The sequence below is a fragment of the Lissotriton helveticus genome, chromosome 9, assembly GCF_964261635.1.
Source record: "Lissotriton helveticus chromosome 9, aLisHel1.1, whole genome shotgun sequence".
NCBI lineage: Eukaryota > Metazoa > Chordata > Amphibia > Caudata > Salamandridae > Lissotriton > Lissotriton helveticus.
This window is the reverse complement of record NC_136070.1, coordinates 1,077,024,770-1,077,049,601: the sequence shown is the minus strand read 5'-3', so window position 1 is coordinate 1,077,049,601 and position 24,832 is coordinate 1,077,024,770. Positions and strand designations below refer to the sequence as shown.

The 24,832-nt window shown below is 44.7% G+C and overlaps 1 protein-coding gene across 2 annotated transcripts in view; it reads right to left on the bottom strand.

The window, feature by feature from the left end:
* DNAH1 (dynein axonemal heavy chain 1) overlaps nt 1–24,832 on the bottom strand; it is a 1,443,760-nt gene that overhangs the window by 1,331,550 nt on the left and 87,378 nt on the right. For both annotated transcript variants that reach the window (XM_078661462.1, XM_078661463.1), the window contains exons 8-9: nt 6,063–6,224; nt 4,627–4,879 (exon numbers count right to left, since the gene is read on the bottom strand). In XM_078661462.1, the coding sequence (XP_078517588.1) occupies nt 4,627–4,879; nt 6,063–6,224 (415 nt within the window). The remainder of the gene's footprint in view (nt 1–4,626; nt 4,880–6,062; nt 6,225–24,832) is intronic.

The following is a 24,832-nucleotide window of genomic DNA, read 5'->3' as shown; positions in this document are numbered from 1 at the left end:
ACTTGCGGAAAAGCCCCAACAGACTTTTTAGAGCAAGCGGCCTGAATTACCAAACTCTCAGGGGAAGGATGAGAAGATAAGAAAGCAGGATCCTCAGGAGCCACTCTATACCTCCTTGCCACACTTTTCGAAACTGCAGGAGCAGAAAAGGGCTTCTTCCAAACCTCCATGATGGGATCCTTTAAAGCGTCATTAAATGGTAGCAAAGGTTCCACCGACGAGCTTGGAGAATGGAGGACCTCTGTTAACAAGTTCGACTTAAACTCGACAGAAGGCAAAATCAAACCCAAAAGTCCTGCTGCCTTCTTCATGACAACATGATAAGGTTGAACATCCCTGGAGGGAGCATCAGGTCCTGAAGGCAACGACCACTCTGGAGAAAACTCGAGACCACTAGCATCCGCCAGGTCTTCAAAACAACTCCCCTCCAGCTCACCTTCCTCCACTTCAGAAGATGATTCATCAACCCTCTGTTCATCCAGAAGTCGTTGAGCTTCTCTACGAGATCTCATCTTCACTCGAAGTGCGGTCGAATCCAAAGCCGAATTCGACGGCGCCGGAGTCGACTTCGGAACCGAATCCGAGGGCTTGGAAGGCCGCCCCATAGAATCCAAAGGAGCCGGTGACGCCGGGACCGGAGTCGTCGACTTCGGCCGAGCCGGCGTCGACACCGGCGTCGACCTCGGTGGAGCTTGGTACTGCCACAACGGAGTCGGAGCCGGCATATACGGCATGAAGGGTGCCGGAGCATATGAGTGTGGAACACCCAAATTGAAAGCCATTGGACCCATGGGACCCGAAGGTGCTCCAGAGGGGTACCACGACCTCGAGAAGACACCATACATCGCGTTTAAAAACGCAAAGGGGTCCTGACCTGGAGCCGGGAATGGTGGATGCTCAGGTCGACCTCGTGGCACGTTCGAATCTGTCTCCTCAACAGGATTCGAAACCTCCTCCTCAACAGGAACCCCAACTGTGTCCTCCGGAGCCGGAGATGGAGCCGGGGACGGAGCCGGAGCCGGGGACGGAGCCGGGGACGGAGCCGGTGATGGATCCGCAACTGGAATCGGAGACTGGACCACCGACTCCGAAGGCGAAGCCTCACCTTCTCGATCCGACACCTGAAGAGGAATCACCTTCGACCTCATCCTCTTGGGAGACTTCGATCTAGAATGATGATGGGAACCATGCCTCCTTTTCTTGTGCTTCTTGTGAGAACCAGAGGTGTGACCGGACGAAGACTTCGAAGCCGACGCCTCCCGAGATCTCGACCTGGATCTCGACCTCGACTTCTTCGAGTGCTTCGATGATCTTTTCACCTTACTCGCCTTAATCCTGGCCACAAGAAGCTTGGATTCTCTTTCACGGAGAGCCTTCGGATTCATCTTTTGACACGATGAACATCCATCGACGTCATGATCCGAACTTAAACACCAGATGCAGTCCTGGTGAGGGTCCGTAACGGACAACATCTTCCCACATTCTCTGCAAGGCTTAAACCCGGTCTTCTTTGTCGACATGACAATAGAACACAAATATCCGAGAATGGAGAATCGAGGAAATAAAGTAACACTGTACTAAGGCTACAGAGTATCCCGAAACCGTTAGCGTCGACGACGCGGAAAAAAGGGAACTGATGTCATCACGCCGGCGTGGGCCTATTATGGGCGTCGGTGACGTCAGCGGAGTCGCGAGCGAGGTCGTGTCTCTATGACGTCAGGAGTCCACGTCGGCGCGAGGCTACGAAAAAAGAATTTCCGAATGTTGCTGACGCAAGGGGTATTCACAAGGTGAGGAATCCACACGGCAGATGTATCTATCAGAAATTGATATCCAGGCAGTATTGCTTTTCAAATGTGTGACAGGATGCCCACATAGCAGCCCAGAAGGTACTCAAGAAAGGCAAGTTTCACGCTAGTGCAGTGGTAGCACCTTAACTCTGGTAGAATAAGCATGCAAGCCTTCTGGAGATTTACTCTTGGTTAGTCCATAGCAGATCTTAATGCATAGGACAATTCACCTAGAGATGGTACTCTTCTCGACCGCCTTGTCCTTTTTGCTCCAGAGAAACCTCTAAACAGCTGTTCATTCTGTCCGAATTTCCTAATTTTCTTGATATAAAAACAGAGAGCCCTTTTAGGATCAAGACAATGTAGTATTTCCTTTTCCTTTGAGGGGTGAGGTGGCATATAAAAGGATGGCAAAGTGGTAGATTACCTACATGAAAGGGCATGACTACTTTGGGAAGGAATGCTGCCTTCATACGAAGGACCAACATTTCCCAGAAAGGAGACATGAGGAGGCATTGCTGATAAGACCTGAAGTCCACTCATGCACCTGCCGACATCATGGCAATGTGGAAAACCATTTTAAGAATATGTAACCATAAAGAATAAATGTGCATAGGCTGGAAAGGCAAGGACATCAGGTAAGTCAAGACTAAGTTCAGATCCCATTGTGGCATTATGAATGGGACAGGCCAGAACATGTGTATCAACCCCTTTAAATGCATCACAACATGACTTGAAAAGAGATGGTTGATATGGTAACCGCAGAAAGGCTGAGATAGCCAATAAGTAGCCTTTAACTGAGGCTACAGCAAAGCCTTGCTGGACCAATGATAAATTAACAAGAGAAAATCAGAAAGAAGCCAGAAAGGGTTGGATATGACATGAGGAGCACCACCTCATCACAAAGGACTCCCAACTTCCTGTATGAACAGTTTCCGAGGAAAGACTCCTGGTTGCCAGGAAAATACTACCTACTTTTGGAGGAAGATCAAAAGTCACTGTTCAAAAAGCTAATGCATGGAGCTGTAGGTTGCGCAGTTTTAGGTGGGGTCTGCAGCCAGTTCAATTGCAGTTGAGCAGCTACCAACTACAGGTCTTTTGCTTTCTCTTTTGACACCAGGATGTAATCTGACATAGTTTCTTGGTGCTGAGCCCACTGAGAATTCAGATCCCACTGCAGAGACCACATGTGCCACCAGGCGGGGTCCACAAGCAGGATGCATGAGGTCAAGAGGCCAAGAAGCCTCAGAGCTGAACCTCACTGAGACCCAGGCTGCAGGTTGAAACATCAGGATTAAAGCCCAAATGTCCTTGACTCCTTGTGGCAGAGGGATAGCACAGGATGACTCAGATGAAAGTGAGCTGCTGTGAAGGAGTCAGGTATGACTTTGGCACATTGATTGAAAGATTGGATATTGTCTGGAGATGGTTGGTGACTGTTTGAGGTAAAGCGGACTTCAGTATCAAGTTGTCTAGGTATGAGAAAACTGGTATTCCCAACCTTCGCAGGCAGGTTGTAAGCACCATCGCTGTCTTTGTGAACACTTGAGATGCCCAAGGGAAGCATGGAGGACTGAAAGACCTTCAGGCCTACCCGAGTTAGTGTTTGTGGGACTGTTGGATGGAAATTTGGAAGTATGTATCCGGCATGTTCAGTAGTACCGTCCAGCCTCCTGTATCAAGGCCAGACAGAGCTTGGGCCAAGGTGAGCATCCTGACCTTGTCCTCCCCTAAGTAAAAGTTCAGAGGGCATAAAGCCAGGATTAGACTAAGGCATCTATTTTGTTTCAGAAAGTAGCAGGAGTAACAACCAGTCCTGATTTCTGAAATGTGTTTTGTGGGTGTTGTTTCTAATGTATGTGTGTGTGGATGGTGTGCTGTTGACGTGCTGTGTGTAGTTGTGGTGCTTGTGGATGTGTTGGTGCATGTGGGTGTGGTGGTGGGGGCATCTGTGTGTTTGTGTGCTGATGGTGGTGCATGTGGGTGTGTTAGTGGGGGTGGTGCTTGTGGGTGTGTTAGTGGTGGTACATGTGGGTGTGGTGGTGGATATTGTTGTGATGGGTATGGGTGTGCTGGTGGTGGAAGTGGTGGTGGGTGTGGTATCTGTATGTTGTTTGGTTGAGTTCCCAGTAGAGGTTGCTAGTATTGCGAAGTGGTGGGTGGGTGGGGATGCAAACTAAAGAAAAAAATATCTAAATATTATAATTACACTCACCTGCTCCAATGGCCACCACCTTCCTCCCGATCCTCCCCTCACGGATGTCCAGGAACTGCTTCACACCGCGCAAGCTCCCAGCTCCCAATCCTAGCGCTACTCATATGCTGGGGATGTCATTCCCAGCATGTGAGCAGCGCTGGGATGGGTCTGAGCGCCTCGGTTCGGTGCTCATACTTGGACTGGGAGCCTGTGTTGGTTTCTACACCCAGTAGTACAACCCAGCTAGATGAAGAAAGGCTAAGTGCGCATGACTGTTCATTCCCACTTGGCAGTGCCCACCCCTCCCCCCTCCTCCCTGGTGCTGTAGCTGCAGCGTCAGAGTGAATCACAACATTGCTTTATTTGTTGTCTGTTGCCTCTGCTGGCTTTCAGCAGGTGGGGCGACGCTCCTCCGCCATAACGGATGAACCACCCCTGTATGAGGAAGCATATTCCGGGTGTGAAAGACAGTAAATTCAATAGAATAGTGAAATGTTAGAAGATGTAATCATAGAGTAGGATGAATTAGTAAAAGTGATCGAATTAAATGCCCATTTGAAGTTAAGGTGCTTGTAAATATGAATTGAAGATGAGTAGGATGGGAGAAGAGAGATCAGAGACACTAATCTTCAAACATACCCATCATCTTTTTTCAACCTTGCAGTGCTCAGAACAAGCTGCTTCATTTGGTCCAAACTTTTTTGTTCAATGTTTCGTTGTTTATCCAATGGCATGCAGTCAAGATAGAGGTTGTACAGTAGCCATGACTCTGTCTTCTTACGTAGGAAACTGGCAGAGATCACACGCTGAGCAAACTTGCGGGGGTCTTCACCTGCAAACTGTATGAGCACCCGGGGTATCCAATACTGAGAAGGCATGAGTGGGGCTCTTCCTGTGGGAAGTCGGTAAAAGTGTTAAAAAGTGATGATATAAAAAAACCAACTATGTTACAGAAAAAACAAAATATTTAGTCAGTTTATACATAGTAATGATTCTCATCTAGTGACAAACACATTGGATTGATGTGTGTAAATACCATTGTGTAGAGACCTAATTTTTTAACATTCTTTATATTCAGATATGTGTGATTAGCAGGCGTAACAAACAGTTGCCAGATATATTATACATGAGGTATACAAAGCAAATATGTGGTGCTTTCTGAGGTGAGTGATCCCACACTCCAGGTGAAAGACATAACAATCAAAATGTAGCCCGGAAGCCTGATCCAAACCAAAACAGAAAAAATCCTTGTTTTCATTGCACTTGGAAATTAACAAAATATATACATTTCCGTGTGTACAAATAACCCAGCAGAGTTCCCACCAGTGCAGAATCTAGGGGTTTGGAGTTTGAGTTTGAGTGCAATTATCCAATAACTTCATTTTCTTTTTTTGCTCTCCATCTTGGTTACTTTTTTCATGGGGAGAAATCCCTTCTCCTACGCACAAAAAATATGGGTGAGTTTTTCACATCCAAATGAAAATGTACTCCAGCACTTTCTGTCAATAAAATTAGATGTGGAAAGTAATTGTAACTATCTGCGAATACCCACATGATATGACTTTGTGGATGTACACAACTTTTACAGTGTCCGCCCATCCTCTTGTGGCAACATCCATGATCCCACACTCATCATATTCAAAATACTGGCATGTCTGTCCTACCAGCATACTCCCTGTAGTACAAAGTGTGAGAAAGGGTCAGAAAATTCATCAAATCGTATCTGATTGAATCAGGATTTGGAAACTCTGATCCTGAATCCAACTTTTTGTGGTCACAACTGTAATACCTCAGGCAATCCCTTTCACTGACCCAATTCAGGAAGGATCTCAAGACCTGGCTCTTCGACTGAATCTCCACGCCCAGAGGGATCAGTAACACCACCCCCCCCCCCCAAACCCTAAGAGCCTTGAGACCCTCAGGGGTGAGTAGCCGCACTATACAAGCCCTGATTGGTTGATTAATAATATACAACCACAAATAGTCCTATGACTCAGACCTGAAATGTTGTACTGCGTAACAGACTACCTTAAAAAACAAAACTCAGTGGGATCTTGTTCAACATTACATCGTACCTGCGGCAGTTACACCTCCGTTCAGTATGGGATATCCATCAGCATCTCTCACCAAGTTATTCTGAGTGACCTTATGCACCAAGTATGTTTTCTTCTGCTCATCATAATCCAAGACACCTACACTGTGCCATTCATAAATCAAATCACGACTCTTGGGATCCTCTGTAAAGGAAGAATTAGGGGAAAAGATTTAAAACCACTATTTCCTAAACCCCATTCCACCCTTTATTTACTCCCATTGCTCTAATTCGGAATTTCATTTTGACCTAAACAATAATTATTCTCTCTATGACTTCATTCCCCACTACTTAACATTCACCAGAACTTTCTTCACCATACCAAATAATTAACCTCTTCTACAGTTCTGCTTCCACCCCTCCTCTTACTGCCCCACATTGCCCAGTACCTCATAATTTGCCCTACAAGTTACTATGGAGCTATGTGGATTTGCCTGTGCCGTGTCTAAACCAGTATATAATCCACCTAAACTCTATCCCACTCATCCTCCACACCTTTTGTATTATCCTGAAAGTCTTTCTCACCTTCTCTCAGTTGTATGATCATTTGTCTATGTCCTCTTTTTACTCCTCTTCTAACGAGCTAGCATACCTGTATATTACCCAGAATGTAGCTTCACATAGATATACTTGCTTACAATACAGTACTGGGCAGTGAACATTGTCAGGGAAGAGGGCATAACAGAATGGGATTTCAATAAGCCATATTTTAAGAACATACAAACCAACTTAAGGGCCCTGTCAACATTCAACAACTAAGCATAACTGTTTACAGAATGTGTAAATGCTCACATCAGTTCTGTGGAAATGATCAGTATATTCTTTAAACGTTGAGAAACACTGAATAGGGCCATAAAGAAGACATTTCTGCAGCTTTTTGATGCAAATATTGACACTGTTACATGGAAGCAGGGAGGAGTAAAAACATAGTGCATCAGAAACAAGGGTGATGACAATGAGGCAACAGTGAGGATCCGGCCCAGAGAAACAAGGACTGAACAGGGGTGGATGAGAAACAAACCTTGGGTGCAAAGAGGATACAACACAAAAGAGGATCAAAGATGAAACAAAGAAAGGACATGTAGCAAAGAATAGCAAACGAAAGAGGATAGCTGCACCAAACAGCGGACGCATCAATGAAGAGGGAGGTTACAAAAAAAGCCTAGAGTAAAACATACTAGTAAACATAACTTCGCTTGCCCAGAGTACCCAAGAAAGACATTGTTTTACTAGTAAGACAGCCACAAATCTGTAAAAATTGTAACACGTGAAAAAACTTTATTTTAGGCAGAGAAGTACATATCCATTCTGCCCTAAAATTTGAAATGAAATCAGCCTCTTTTTCAAGCTTCGGATTCCACAATACTTTTATTTAAACAAAATGCTTTACAAAATTTGTATTAGAATGAATTAAAGAGTTAATATCTGTAATAGTTTTTTTAATGCTTCTAAAATAAGGACCACACCAGGTAATTTCAGAGTGAAGCAGTAAACCTACTATGCAAAAAGGTTTTTTGGGACCGGTATTTGAAGGAAATGGAACTAAATGATGGGCATACATACGGCAGTTCCATAACAAGGCCTTGTTCTCAGAGACCAACATGATCGCAAATCTGACCTTTCTTCTTTAGATAGGGTATTTACAGCATTTTTGGGATCAAGAGAGTAAACAAAAAACATAAAATACCACACTCTCAAACACATAGTGTATGGTACAAAATTACCTAGTAAAACCCTGCTTATAATTAATAAAACAATGGGGCAAAATGGTGCATTTTAAAGCACAATATTCATATAATGTACCAACACACTTACATGTTTCCAGACAATTTTGAATGGAAACTAACGAAATAATCCAGAAAATCAAAGACCCTTACTGATCTTTAGAGAGGTTTCCCTCCCACGAGAACTTTGCTAAAATTGGACAAACTTGTAAAGTGTATGTTGGACTTTCCCCTCTCTGCAGAGTAGCCCACCAACACGTTTTGCCTTTTCCTTCCACTTTTTGCTGAATTTATTTTTGCTGGGCTTAGGACCAGTGCTAAAATATTTGGTCTCTCTCCCTAAAGCATGGTTAAATTGGCTTATAACCAATTGGCATGTTTAATTTACTTTTAAGTCCCTTGGACAGTGGTATACCATATACTCAGGACATGTAAATTAAATGTTCCTAGTGGGCTTGCAGCGCTTATTGTGCCACCGACTTAAGTAGCCCTTTAAAACATGCCCCAGGCCGGCCAATGCCGCCCGAATGCAGTGTTAAACTAATGCCGCCCGAATGCAGTGTTAAACTATCTGGTCAACTTGGCATTTAAATTCCCTTTGGAAGCCTTAAATTTCTCTTTTTATTAAATAGACATCATCCCTAAGGAAGGCCCTAGGCAGCCCATTAGGCAGAATGCTGGGTAATTAAAAGGTTGGACGTGTACTTTTAGATTTTACATGCCCTGATAGTGTAAAAAGTCTAAATTTGTTTTTCACTACTGTGAGGCCTATCCCTCCCATAGGATAACATTGGAGATTTCTCATGACATTTAATAAGCTGTAATTTCCAACTGAGTGCTGGTGTTATTTCATGTTTGGTGTCTTTGAAATTGTGGTGAAAAGCCCTATTAAATAGAAAATTCAGGTTTTTCTTCCCAAATTAAAAAAATTGACTTTTAGACAGTTGGAATTGTTCTGCCCTTAGCCCTTTTGTATCTGAAGCATGGTCTGGGTCTCATGACTGGTTGTAACCGACAGTTGGACTTTGTGAATTCCTCCCAGACAGTCACACAATAGAGGGATTAAGTGTATCTCAATGAGCCACCTGATGGCAGAATGGGTGGGTAGAGCTGAGCCCAGCCCCACTTACAACTGAATAGCCTGTGCTCTGCCTTGACACAATGAGCCTAATAACCCCACTTTGTAACTGCAGCCTACTTTAAGCCGGGGCAGGGGATACAGGAAATTCTATACACTTCAAAGCCATTGTGTAGAAGCTTCCATTGTCTAGAAGCTTCTCCCACCTTCCTTTCCCAGGGCACCAGAATATGAAAAAGGAACCTCGGACACAAACTCTTCAGTACACTTCTGTACCTGTGGATACTCTGCCAGGGAGAAGAACTGCTGTGCGGCTGGCATGACTGCCACTCTGCCGAACTGCTGACATGCTGCTGCCTTGTTGTATTGCTGCCTTTCCTGTTTCCTGTCCTGTTGCCTTCTTGCCTGGGGAAGGAGAACTGGACCAGGAAATTAATCTTGAACTCAGGGCTATCATAGTAATTTCCAAGGGCTATTCTGTTGGCCTTCTGATCTGAGCCTCAGGGACATAAATGGCTCCCCAACATCCTGCACTAGCACCTGGACCCAGCTGAAGTGAGTTCCTGACTCCTCAAGTGGTACCCCTCAGGTCTTGGACCCTTGGTGTGGTTCAGAGATCTGCATCAAGCTTTTAGACTCTTCGCAACTGAAGATGGGCCCGTTCGCAACGAGACCTCGCTGCTCGCACCTCATTTCAACTCGCAGCGCTGGCAGCTTGACCCTTCGTGCAACAGCATTAACCGCTCGCGGAGACCGCCAACCAGAAGCTCCAGCAATGCCCATCCACGATGCCTGGCCTGCTCTTAGTGCTGCTTTAGTTAGCCTCCTGCGATGCTCTCCCTGCTCCCCTTAGCACAGATTTAAGAAGGTAAAACATCAACGGGCCTAACCTGGTGACTAGCGGCCTATGCTCCATCGCAGGTGCCTGAACTTGTGACTTTGGCCTAGTCCAGAGTGATCAGCTATCCAAAAGTTGATGCTTAGTGCTTTTTGGCACTATTTTCATTATAAATAAAAAAAAATCATAACTCTGGTTCTACTGATTGAATTTTTGTTGTTTCTGCGTCAAATTATTTATTAAAATGTGCTCTATTTTCCTAAATTGGTTTGGGATTTTCTTGTGTAGTATTTTCACTTTATTACTGTTTGAGTCCTACATGAATACTTTACATATTGCCTCTACATTAAGCCTGACTGATCTTTGTGCTAAGCTACCCAGGATTAAGCACAGGTTAATTTAGTGACTTTTTGTGGTTCACCCTGCAGGGGGACTGTGGATGTTGCTTGACCAGGATTTACACCCCAGTCCACCAAAAACCCAATTTCCCATGGTTTCCAACTCAAATTCCAAATACATTGGCTGAAAAAGCCATAGACTTCATCTGCAAATCTGAAGGAGCACTCAAGAAGTGTTTCAATACTGTCACTATGTGCTAGACACGTTTGATCTTCCCCAAATGTTTTGGAGGGCTTATCCCCCAAGAAAATACAGTAAACGAGTATGTACAATTGAGCACATTTCAGTCCAATTGTATACATCAATAATTGCAGGAGTAATTTGGGTATTCAAATTAACATTTTCAAATTCAATATATTATCGTTACTCAATTCTCTCTTTCACCTCATTTCAATTTTCCAACTTGCCCTAAACGAGATTTTCATTCACACACTCTGACTAAGAATATTAATGTAGTGGGCTGCTAGGGGGGAAGGATAGTGTGGAAATAGCTTAACAATACATATGACTACACAAAAAGTATGAATTAACAGCCATATGAACAAGAGTCTCTAACACCAATGAAATAGTGCCAGTACCAGTAAGAGGACACTCAGCTCAACATGAAGTATCACTCAGGTATCACCTATAAGTATACCATGGAAGTGCAATCATTCTGTCTCCAAACATCAGCCTAAATTTTCCCAAAACAAACATTTTGCTTCTAAATTCCAGGTTTTCATTTTCAGTAAATGAACACAAATATGCCATACAAAAGCATGTACACTTTTTCACGTGACTTTCTATCCTCCCTTCGTCCTTCTTTTAAGTCTTCTTTTTTCTTTCCTGACTCCCATTTTTCTTTCCTGTCTTCTCCCTTACTTCCTTGATTCTTCCCTTCTACTTCTATCACCCAAAACCTTTTTTCTTTTAACCACTGATTATGTTCTTTCTTCTCCCGCTGTTCTCCTTTTTTGTGTATCTATTCTTCCTTTTTTTGTCCTCCACTTCTATCTTCTATCTCTTTGTTATGTTTTTTTGTGCAATATCCTTTTTCTTCCCTATCTTTCTTTTTCTCCCTTTCTTACTTTTCCTATATTCCCCTTCTTACACTCTCTTTCGTCATGTCCCTTTATTTTTTTCTTTTCTCTTTTTATAATTGCAGTTGCTTTCTCTCTATAACACAGTTGTTATCCTTTGAAACTCTATTGCTCCCATTCCTCAACTCTGATATGCTATTACAGTGTCCTCCCCTTCCTACGTACAACCTTACAAAAGTGGCAGCCATCTTTGACTGCCTACGTCTGGTACCCGTGACCTGAAAAAGAAGAAACGGGGGGGAAGGAAAAAGAGATAAGAGAGGGGAAGGAGAAGGGAGGAGGTAAGAGGAGAGAAATGGAGAAGAGGGGTAGGGGAGAGAGGAGGAGGGGGAGAAGAGGAGGACAGGGAGGGAGGGTGTTGGACTTGGCCCTTTTTGCAGGGTCATCCTTGAACTTTTCTCCGTGTATTTTTTTTTACATGGAGTTGGTGGTTTTAGGACTCTGGGCACTTTATCACTGCTGTCCAGTGTAGAGTGCATGTGCTCTCTATGGCAAAACATGGTAAGATTGGTCTACACCTGTTTGGTGTATTTAATTTACCTATCAGTCCCTTATAAAGTGGTATCTCAGATAACCAGAGCCAGTAAATTAAATGCTACTGGTGGGCTTGCAGCGCTGCTTGCGCCACCCACCAAAGTAGCCTTTCAAACATGTCTCAGGCCTCTGCAATTGCAGGGCCTGCGCGCGCAGTTTACTGCTGCTATGACCTGGCACATAAAGTAGTTGCCACATTTGTGACTCCCCTTTTATTACATATCGGTCACCCCTAAGGTAGGCCCTAGCTAGACCTATCGGCAGGGTGCATTGTAGGTAAAATGTAGCACATGTGCCTTAATTGTGTGGCATGTCCTGGTAGTGACAAACAGCCTTTTTTGGTTTTTCACTGCTGTGAGGCTGCCCTCTCATAGGAATGCATTGGGGATCCCTGATAAGTGTTTCAGTGGTAATTCCTGATCTGAGAGGAGTAGCGGGATCAAGTTTGGTATGTTTGGAATAGTGGTAATAAATGCCACGTAATGAGTATGTGCAGATTTATTATCACTATTTTAAAAATACCACTTTTTGAAGTTGGCATTTCTGTGTGCTATGTGTCTTTGTGCCTGCCTGATGTGTATTGCATGTCTGGCTCTGGATTGACAGGGACTGGTGAGGTGCAGTGGCTCTATTTGGAGTAGTGGGGGGAGTAGCACCTGGACCTGAATAGGACTGTGCCTGCACTACACAATGCTGGCTCCGCCCCCCCTGTGGTGTGTCTAGGGCCAGAGCCTACACTGACAAAGGAGGTGGTCGTGCACCTTTAGAGAAAGGGGTGAGTGCCCCAGAACTGGTTTGAACCAGGCGCAGAGACCTGGGACATGGGGAGAACAAAGACATTTGTGGCATAAGTATTGGGGCTGTGACCCCATGAAAGTGTGCACTGTTGGTGCTTACTGGAAGACAGGACTGAAGGACTGCTGGGGGCCAGGAGGAACCTCCGCAAAGGACTTCCCCTCTGCTGGAGGGCCCTGTGAGCTGGCCTGCCTGGGCCCAGCTCTACCCTGTGTACTGGCCTTCCTGTGCCTGGTTCTCTGTCCGAGGGATTTTCCAGGGCTGTGTGGCTGGTCCTGGGGACTGGGACAAATCTAGTGTGTGGTGAATGTTACACCAGTTGCCCTCCTACTTCGGAGCCAAACGTGTTGGGCGCTTTTCACTTTTTCTGACTGGAGGAGCGTGTGTTTCCTCCGCTCCCTAACGAGTGCGGGTGAAGCGTGCTATTGGAGTCACCGAGGTGAAGAGAGAAAGCTCCTGGTGCCAGAGGAATTCCGACCTAGGAGCACAATACTGGGCAGCTTTCAGCGCGTGCTGAGCGCGGCAGGGCTCCTTGTGTGTTGGCTTGTTCCTAAGAGTGCGGAGCGCTGTCCCAGCGTTGTACCCTCAGCGCTGTTGATTTAGCCTTCCTCCTGAACCGCATTGCGAGCCGGAATGCAGGCGCGCTCCTCGAGCATGGTTGTGGGCGGGGCTATGACAGCCAGTGGCCAAGTGAGGAAGTCAGGTGGAAGACGCCTGATCCCGGGCTGGGCTCCCATGAGGAAGGGGAGAGCCCCGTGTTTTTCATGCACTCAATTGTGAGTGGCCCGCGACCTACAACAAGAGAGGAGCCGGCGGTGTCCGACCGCATCGCCTGGCTGTTGAGAGGAGCGCCGCCAGCACTGCCGCCTTGGCCAACAGCACCCTCGACCAAAATTAAACCCCAGGAAGGAAAGTGCGAAGCTGACGGAGACTGCGCACCGAGTTTGGCACTAAAGGGAGTCCTCGGCTGGCACTGCAGCGCTAACGGAGTCGGTGCAGCTCGAGGCTGGTGGGTGAGTGCAGAACTCCTCACCTCCATTACCCTTGTTGGTGAGTGGCCTTGGGCAATTGGGTTGTCCTACTGAGGGGGGACCGAGGTAGCTCCTCCCCTCCCCTACCTGCGGGGAAAATTGCTGACACTGTGGTGACTGGGCTGGTCTGGCTGGGCCTTCCTGCAGCACCGGAGGTATTCTCCAGGACAGGAGACAGGGGGAGTTGCATCCCGCCCCTTTGCTGGTGCACTGTGTCCCTGAACGGAGGCCCACGAGGACAAGAATGCCCATCTATTAAGAGATAGATGGGCACGTGGCCCAAAAGCCTTAAAAGAGTGTGCAGGTGTCGAGCTGATGGTGGTGCACCTTTACGGGTATGTAAAACCTACAAGTGTTCATGACACTGCCCTGCTGATGATGTGGCGTACGCATAATCTATCATGTATTTGTCGCCTATGAAAAGGCCTGATGTACTTATGGTATTCCAGGATAGGTGCCCTGTGGCAGGTGTTTACTGTAGTGCCTTGTGCTGAGGATTGTATGCATACGATTCTAAGTACTGCTACGGATGGTTTTTATCTAAGGTGTTCATGATACATGTACTATTACCAGTAGTTACTGGTTGTTTTCACTACCGGTGAGTCGTGAGGGTGATGACAGAGGCCCGATTGGCCCTGTAAGTGTACCTAATCCGCTGTAAAATAATGCCTAGTGCCAGGTGGCACAGTGTATATATGTGATTATGCTCCGATGTGTTTTATGGATAATACAAAGGCTATTTTTACATAACCTTGTGTGGAGTTTCTTCTAATGGTGTGCCTAGTGTGTCGCTGCTGTGTGAGGGTGTTGCGCAAACGCTTTACACATTGATTCCTTGTGAGAAGTTGGCCTGATGTATGATGTTCACTATTATAGTGAGCACCTTGTATCAGTCCAAACTACCCTTATGGTGGTGGTTGTAAAGTCAACCTTAGAGACAAGCTATCCTAGGGGTAGCATGGACCCAAGCAGTCTTAGGCTTAACTCAAGAGGGCATGTGAGTGAAGCCAGCTGTTTTACTATATGCAATCCTTTTAATACCAAATGAAATGACACCACAAAAGTTATATTATATAAAAATATATGTATTTATTACTAGAATAATCCTCTGTACTCTCTATGAGGACAGAGGCACAAGTGTTTAAACAAAAGCACAGTTAAAGATACAAAAGTTGCACAATTATGGATAGGCCTGGTGGCTGCTTACACCATATATTAAAATATAGGTATAAGAACCACGTCATGAACAACGGTAAGGCCTAGGGCCTTGAGAATCGCTGGGGCTACACTGGACTAACTGAGGTTAGGACGGGAGAGGCCCACGGGATACTGTGTTGGACATTCCAGAACAGGGTGCGGTCGTGACGGAACCGTTCCGTCATCAGCACAGCTCAGCCGTGACTGATGACGGAACGGTTCCGTCACAAGCATCGAAGGGGTTAAAGCACACGCATGCACCAATGCAAAGTCAATGGTGCGTAAAAGTTACAAAGTTGCAGTTTTAGAAGTCTTCCGACTGGACTAGAACTTAACCACTTTAAACTAGGACACTAGAGGTGTGAACCACTACAGGAGCACCGGAGTACTCTCGTTACCTCACCCACAGGAAGCGGGTGCATAGGTGTCAAAGTGTGTCGGGTTTCGTCATGGAGTTCTATGGAGCCTGGAGATGAAGATGCTGCAGGCGGCCAGGAGAGAAGAGTCCGGTTGGATCCAAGGGTGGATCGAAGATGTAGAGTACCTGAAAGCAGAGGGGACAGAGTCTGGGTCACTAGCCCGTGACCAGGATGGAACCAGGAAGGAACCAGGTGATGTCGGGCGCAATCAGGTGGTTGTTGAGAAGCTTGTCTCCGCTGCCACGTGGACCCCGGGGCATCGACGATGACCAGGAGTTGAACACGAGCTGTCCCATGAAGGCTCTCGCTGTCGGCGGTGTCGGCTTCCGGATTGGAGTCAACAGGCCTTGGCAAATGCAACCCACGCAGGAATCGAAGAGGGCTTCTGGTGCAGATCAGCAAGATCTGATGGGCTGCTCCTTTTCAGGGGAGCAAGGGCCAGTATGGAGCAACCAGACCAGCTGTGTAAATTCAAAGGTTCGTCGTCGTAGTGGCCACTAGCCAACGGGCAAGTGACCGGACAGACGTGTCGAGCAGGAAAATGCAAAAGGGCCCCACGCAGCACTCGGTGAGTGTGGAGCGGTGATCTTCGGTGCAAAAGCTTCCCCGGGGCTGGGGCTTCTCAGTCCCCAATGCACAGCTTCGAGGGTGCCTCGGGAGCTGTACGGGAAGCACTACACAGTCTTTTCAAGATGGCCGGTCCCACGTCTCACGTCGCCTCCACGGGTCTCAGCTTTGCTGTGACTGTGGATCGGGCTGTTGGATGTCTGGGAATCCGGTTCTTGGCGATCTCTGTCGCTCGAGCTCCGGCGGGAGCTGCAACAAAGCAAACCGTTGGGCGCTTGATGGTGCCTGCTTGCACAGGGTGGTCACTCCTTGACCACAAGGGAGATTCTTCAGTCTTCCACGTCGAGTGGGATGTCGAAGGGTCCAGAGTTTCGTTTCAAAGTTTCAGTCAGGATTATCTAAAGTCTATGGACACAGCTCCTACCTTTATTCCAAATCAAGGGGCTGGATTACCTGCTAGGTCCCTCCTGTGGGTGGGACCCAGGAAGGGGGTGGTTACACCCCTTTCCCTTTGTCCAGTTTCGCGCCAGAGCTGGGGCTGGAGTGCCCCAGCACCGGTTTGTACTGGGCTATGCATGGGGTGCCTTGTGCGCCCCAGGCAATGTCTTGTTTCACTTGCCCTGCCTGCCTCAATCCACTATCTCCTGTCTGGGGTGGTGTAACACCTCCCTGTGACAGGAAACCTTTTGTCCAGGCCTCCCCTGCCGGAGTTTCGTTCAGCAGCAGGAGGCCAGATTCGTGTCTGTGGCAGCGGCTTTCCATTTTGTGATCCTGAGGCTCTGGTTAGTTTTAACCGCGTTTAAGTAAAGTAGCATGTCTTCTCCCTCTAGAAGGATGGAATGCTACCCCCATCGCCAGAACTGGTGAGGGGGTAGTATTCCAAAGTGTATGACACCTTACACGACATGTTTTGATAAAGCCAAACCAAAGTAACAATAACCGCGAGGATTATAATGCATTTAAGAGTATATGGTATGACAATACCCTGGAACAGCTATAAGGACATGGTTCCGAAAGCTGCAGACAGGCTCAGCTCATGCTAGAGCACCATCTCACATAAAACCAAGCACTCTGCCTCCAGGATTGTTAAGGCATGCCATAGGAGTGACTTATAGGTGTATATGTGTCCAGATATAGGTTTAGACATAGGTATACTATATCTAAGCAAGGGGTGATTATACGACCTTGCCCCAGCTGAATGATCAGCCAGTTGTGTCAGTTTGGATGGCCAGCCAGGGGTGGCAAAAGATATGCTGCAGCCCCTGGTAGAGCTTGGATGCACCTATGCCCTGGGTACCTATAGTACACTGTACAGGGGCTCATAAGGTGATCCAATCCCAATTGGTGATGTACCTAAAGTACATGGATGTGAATTTAGAGAGAGAACAGCAGGCTGTGGGTCTGATTAGCAGGCCCACAGCCACATTAAGTCGAAAACCAGTGAAGAAAAAAGCAAAAAATGGGGTGACCATAGGAAAGCAGACCCTACTCTCCTACACTCCTGGATAAGCCTGACTGCTCTGCCAAGCTACCAAGGGGGTGAGCAGGGGTTATCTTCAGCTTGTAACTCCCTTGCCCTGACTAGAGTGGTGGTTTCTGCCTGGCTTATTCGCATGCCCTAGCCAACCAGAAATCCTATTTCTAACAGAGGGGAAAGAAGAAAATAAAATGTTTTCTTCTTTTCTCTTTCTCTCTTCCTCCTTCTACCCCTCCTTCCCCCCCTCCCACACCCGGCAGGGTTGACTGCTCACTGCACTGATAGTAAGAGCTTTTGGTGATTCAGAAGTACCTGACCCCCCAAATACTAAACTCTCCTTCACCCTACCATCTTTGAGATTGTTCTCGAAACACCCTAAATACCCCTATTCTTCATCATACAATGGACAAAAGAACTAGAACACACTGGTCTCCATGCCTTCACCATTAAATACCAGCCCAATCTATCCAAAAATGCATCTAAAAGACTCAAACACAGGCTCCTCAAAACCCGCCCTGAAACACTTATCTCAGACCCATATTTCTACGCTAAAAAGGGTATAATAACCAATTACCTCTTTTTAAAACCAGAAACGTGCATAATGGAGGAATGTCCTGTATTCCATGATTCAAATTTCCGACACCAGGAAAACGCCTTATGGCCTCAAATTATCTGTCTCACATTTGCCCTTCTGCAAGACGAATGTTACCATATCCCTATACAACAACAGTAACATTCTAATACAATCCTCAAATAATAATGGATGACATCTTCCCTATCCTCAAGAAAATGGTGAACAACAAGAATTCACATCCCCTTCCAAATCACCCTAGCTATCCTGATGGCAATCTCACACCCCAAACGTCAATCAGCCCCTCCCTGCCACCAGCGACTGCTACCCCACCTTCTCTCCTGACCTAGCCACACCAGAGTCCTTGTTACCGGTTGGGCTTAGGAATCCCTTTGTGAGTTGCTAACGCCTAGCACATGCTTCCATGGCCCCTAGTCGGGCAAACAGAGATTCTTTCATCTCTGGACCCTCTCATTTGCTCTATCTCCTGTCCGGTGAACTCTTCTGCGAGGTTCCCTCAGGTACGCCCACAACACCCCCTCATGCCCTGAAGCTCTCTTCCCCCCAACTCTCCCTCCTACCCCTGCCCCCATCTCCACGCAAGCAGGCCCCTTGCAAGACCTCCCTGACCCACAAATACCCCATGGCCTTAATAATGCAGTTTCCTATCAACTAGACCTCTCATGTGGCCTCTCCCCTCTACTGACCCTCATACCACCACCCATAACCAACAGTCACCACACTGCCTGGGTTGCAGGCCTTGAAGAGATCTCACTTAGCCTGGTCCACCTCAAGGATGAACTCCAGAAACTGACATCAGTCACCAATGAGCTTCTGCCCATACATAGACCCAATAGTGCCTTGACCAGCTCCCAAACAGGCATGTATCTCTCCCATGACCTGCACACCTATCATCTTAGCTCAAAAACTATACCTTTCCACAATGCCTCCTCTCATCCCAGGAGACTGAATGCTGATCTAGCTGACAGTGACATCCGCGACCTCCTCCTCTCTAACTCCTACTCGATAGATACTAACAAGCCCTACCGGGTTCAAACCCAAACCATTCAGGCTAACCCCTACAGAGAATCCAGCCACAATCACAGAACTGTAAATAACGTCAACCTTGAGCGACTTAACAGCTCTTTAGCTGCCACTGTCCCTACCACTAGCCAACTGAAATGCGTACTTCCCAACTGCAGATCAGCTAGTACGTAGGCTCCCGCTATGTAGGAACTCATCTTCACAAATGAGCCTGATATCGTTATCCTCACAGTTACCTGGCAAAACAGCTCATCTCCTCCTATTTTAGACTTACTAGTACTTCCTAGCCACTGCATAATTCGACTAGATAGAACTAGGAAACTAGATGGTGGAATAGCCTGTATCTACCAAACACAATCCCTGTGTACCAGTCAAAATCTGTCACTCTGTCTATCTGTGAATATCTTTGCATCACCATCACTAGCAACAACAGTCTAATTTGCAAACTACACACATTCTACCACCCCCTTGGAGACAATCCATCGTTCCTTGAACAAATCATGAAAGTCATCACATCCAACGATGATCCTCAAGTGCCAGATCTTCCTCGGAGACTTCAACCTCCACTGGAATAAGCGGAAAGACATTCAGTAAACTGCCTTAAATCCTTCCTATCAGAACACGATTTGATCCAATTCTGCGACAGTCCCACCCACAACAAGGGTGCGATACTGGACCTCATCAATTCTAAAATGAAAAACATCAAATTGGAATCCATTATCCCCTGCGACTGGTCAAACCACTATATTGGACGTCCTGGATTCTATAGCCCCCCGTCAACAAACAAACATTTTCACTAAAGTCTCCAAACCTTGGTTCAATGACAATTTAAACTCTGAAAGATGCAATCTAAGATTAGCAGAAAGCGCCTGGAGATACGTAGCATCCACTGAACATCTAAAACGCCTAAGATCAGTAAGGAACACATACACAGGAAAATCATACATGCAAACGCCAACTTCTTTAGAACTCAGCTTAACAAAGCCAGAAATCGACCCAAAAAACGTTTTGAAATTGTCAAGCAACAATCGCTTAACTCTGCAAACCCGCTGGACCCTGGATCCATCACTCCTCCAAACTGTGAGGAATTGAACCCCTTCTTCTTGGGAAAAACTAAAACCATTGAAAATGACCTACAATCAATGAGGAAACTACCTCCAGCTGCATTGCACTTTTTCCCACTCACCTACCAGGTCACGGATCGGTTTGGTCCACCGGGGGATGTCCCCAAAAACAATGCCTCCTCGCACACTTTCATTCCCCTCAATGAAAGTGACATCTATAACATTTTTCTAGATGTTCACCCATCTAATCACTTAATTGACCCGCTACTGCCATCAAACTTTAAGGAGATAAAAGTTGCTATTCTCCCCTTACGGTCTAAGATTGTTATTGCCTCACTACGGCAAGGCACTATCCCTGACTGACTAAAAGTAGGGCAGGTAACCTCTATTCTAAACAAGCATTGGAAATGCAATAGGTCTCGTATTATTAAAGTTTGAGCAGTTGGCATTGAAAATGGCAATGTTGTTAGTGCTAGTTATGATGAAGCATGACATCAAATAAGCGTTTGATGTGTGAGGGGTATTTTACAAACACAAAGTGTACCTTCTTAATGTGTGACGCCTCATACTTGTGGATGCTGATGTTTAATACCTGATGCTTGTGGACGTTTGATGTCTGGTGTTTATTTAGTTGTCTGGTGTTTGTGGTTGTCTGATGCTTAATATTTGATGATTGTCTATGTTTGATGCTTAATGTCTGATGCTTATGGGAGTCTGATGTCTGGTATTTGTGGTCTGATGCCTGATGTATGAGGCCTTATACTTGTGGATACTAATGTTTGATAGCTGTTGCTTGTGGATTTTTGGTGCCTGGTATTTGTGGTTGTCTGGTGTTTGTGGTTATCTGATGCTTGATATTTGATGATTGTTAATGTTTGATGCTTAATGTATGATACTTATGGGTATGTTAGAATCTGTTTATCTTTGTGCATCTGTCTCACCTTTAGTTTTTGTATATGTATCTCTGTTTTCAAATATGCAACTCTCTGTCTACGTACATGCTCCTCTATGTGTATCATTTTCCCCTATATGGATCTTCCTTTGTTAATCTGTTAACTATGTTGCTCTAACTTGTGTAGTCATTAGCTTGTTAGTGTCCCTTTCTGTATGTGGGTAGGTATTCAAACATCAAATGAAACAGAAGAGGCAGCATACAAGCACTATCTACATCTATAACAATAGAGCTATGCCTGTGATAGAAGAGGAAGCACACCTATTTGGATTGGTATCTGGATATAAATTGAATTATAACAAAACCCAGATTGTGTTAAACAACAAGATTGTGATGGGGGACTCAAGAGTTACTGAGGAGGCTGTTTACCTAGGGGTTACGATATGTGCTAAAATTCAAAATATTGTTGATATTAACCTAAAACCATTGATGTCCAGAACCAAGAAGGAGATGGTACGACTGGATAATTTTCATCTAACCATAGGGGGTCGTTGTAATTTGATTAAGATGATTTTCTTCCCCCGATTTTTATATTTTTTTAGGACTATTTGTCTTGAATTCTCCCCCACAATCTTTAAGACCATAGACTCTATGCTTTCAAGCTTCATTTGGGGATATAAGAAACCCAGACGGGCTCTTAAACGATTGGTACTACCGAAGGAAAAGGGAGGTTTATCCCTACCGAATTTTAAATTGTATTACTGGTCCACTGTGCTGAAATATTGCGCCAATTTGATATCGAATGAAAGTATCAATCAAGAGATCCCGTCCCCTCAAGAACTTTTATTAGGTGAAGATTGTGCGGGATGCTTTTGGCGACATACAAACGATAATTATTTTAAGAAAGTCAAGTTTAAGACTATTATAGGGGCTTATAAAGCATGGAGTAGCATTCGCAAGATGCTGGGGCTAGGGCGCTTTTCATTTTACACACCAATAAACAGGAATAATGATCTGCCTTTAATATTTCATGATAGCTGTATAAACAGATGGGTCTCGACAGGGATAGTGCAACTGGGCTGCTTCTATAAACTAGGCTGTCTTAAGATGTTTGAGGATCTGCATGAGGAATATAATATTAGCCATAGGGATTTTTTCAAGTTTTTGCAGGTTAGAGATTTTCTAACAAAGAAAACTGGTGGGCGGGAGAATTTTCGGAACAATCAATTGATGGATAATATATGTAAAAAAATGCCCCCTAGGCTAGGGGAAATCTATGAAACCTTGAATTTAATGGCCCCAGATGATATGGATAAATACTGCGCAATGTGGCAAGACCAACTGGGACTGTATCCGAATATCCCCCGGATAGCATTTGACTTAGCATTAAACTCATTAATGTCGATAAAATTACTGGCACAATTTTATAAAACCTTCTTCTTCCTATATTATACCCCTAAGAAAATCGCTAAGTGGGGAACAGGGAAGGGAACAACATGTCTACGTTGTGCACTTTATGGGGCCGACATTATACATATTTTTGCTACATGTAACACACTTACTAAGCTGATCAATGACATTTCGGAATTTCTATCAGAAATTTGTCAAACAAGAATAGAAATCTCAACGGAGGAAATCATGCTGGGGGTAGCAAATCGGGAAGTGCAGACAAACACCCAGGGGTTAATATTTGTGGCCATGGCAATACTTCGACTTACTATTGCCTCAGCCTGGTTAGATCCGGATCCACCCGCATTTCAACAATGGAGGGCTAGGCTATTAGCCACTTGTAGCCTGGAAGTTGCAATTTATAAAAACAAAGGTGCTAAAAAAAGATTAATGGGAATGCGGATCTGGTCGCCTATGTTACTGTGGATCCAGAGACATATATGAGTGTACTTTGTATAAATTGCATTGTTTACATGTATATATATATATATATATTACTAATTATTTTTTTTTTTTATCCTTACGGCAAAGTACATTATACTGGATCAATCTCTATTGTATGTATATAATACGTTGTTTTTTATCTATTGCTTTGACATGTTCTTGGTCAGGGAAAGGGTGGGATGGGGAGGGTGGGAATGCATTTATTTGTAAAAAATACCAATAAAAATATTTTTTTTTTTTAAACAATAAAGTTTTCACTACAATGTTCACTGACTAAAATTGCAGCATTAACAGTTGTCACTGTATATGTAAGTAACTGCAGGCCTTATGTTTGCATATGTGTCTAATGCCTAATGTCTGTTGATGTATGATGCCTGATACTTGAAGATGTTTGATGCATAATGCCTGTTGTTTGATGTCTGATGCCTGATACTTGTTGATGTTTGATGCATAATGCCTGTTGTTTGATGTCTGTTACTTGTGATGTCTAATGCCTGCTGTCTGAGGTTTGATATTTGTAACTGTATAATGCTTGTGGATGTCTAATGGATGTCTAATGTATGTGGGTGTCTGATACCCAATGATTGTGGATGTTTAATACCTAATACTCGTAACTATATCTCCACGTGTATCTGTATGTTTGATGTTTTCCTCATTAGAGTTAGCTATCTTTATCTATGGCTCTATTGAGAACACAATGATACACACTATAACACTCGAAATATCTAGTTAATACACTTTTAAACTGAAAACTGAAATGAAAAGAAACTAATCACGATTCACATATACAAGAGACCCCAACATGTACCTCGTAAAACAGCATGAGCCATCTGTTTTGTGTTTATCACTTCTTATCTGATCAGACGGCAGTCGTGTCACATTCCTACCCTTTCACTCTACCCTCCCATTTAACCTGTTTGCTACATGTTTCAAAGAAAGCAGGTGGGGGAGAGCTTTGTTTTCGCACATACAACAACTATGAGGAAAATAAAGAAATAAGCAACGTTTTCTCCACAAATGCAACTCCCTAAAACGTAAGAACGTACATTACAAGTTAATGTTTAATAAAAAATATAAACTTAATGTTTTAACCTGCAATATGTAAATAAACACCTAAAAGTTTCCTCAGATTCACTGTTTCATAGTACCAATAATATAAAGATGATCTACATTAGTCCCAAAAAACGTTAGCATTATAACATGTACCCTATGAACAAATCCATTTGTGGAACTATATCTGCATGAACATAATGCATAAAACCTGTCACTGATATCAATTCAATTCAATTTGTTTATTTTGGTTTGGAACTCCTACGGAGGTCCACAAAAACATACAATACATTTAAAAAAGAAACAAACTTTACATATAGTACAAAATTCTTTCTTATACATCGCTACATCCCAAGGGTAATTCATATATCGGGCGTACTGTATAATGTGCAAATAGTACAATAAATAAATAAGACAATCAAGAATCCGACCAGCTCACATAATATAACATTGGAATAAAACTACTGATAGAGCAAGCTTCGCATCGCGACTTGCTCGAGTCATGAACCTCGCCCGTGTGTAATCAATTGATAAATTTGTACGTCTTATTAATCTTTTATTTTTATGTTTGAACGAAGTAGAGGAAGCTTGCGTATGTGTTTTCTAATACAACTAATCCATGTCTCTAAAAACATGGCCGCCGCTTGGAAAAATTGCTTCTGCGCATGCGTCAGTCACACTCAAGTGACCTGACGTAGTTATAAGTTTGGTGGGAAAGGGTGCGCATGCGTAATACACAGCTTTCGTGAATAACGTGGTATTGCTCTTGTGAACGTGTATATGTTGCTAATGTTTAAACTGCATAGTATATTTTTATAGTGATAAGAATGAAGTACAAGATTATGACATGTAATGCATTCATTTATTTCTATGTATTAATTTGTTCTCGCTTACTTTTCATGTACTGCGGGGAATGGGGGCCCGAACCGGTTGGGAGCCATATTGAAGGTCCCTTCTGCGCATACTCGTGGTGCACTGAAAGGTGGCAACATTGCACAGTGGAACTCAGCCAGCTGGCAGCCACAGTCGAGATGCTCATGGGAAAGCCACCTCTGCCCTACGAGAATGGAGAAAAGTTGCTCCTTATATGATACATTGTGT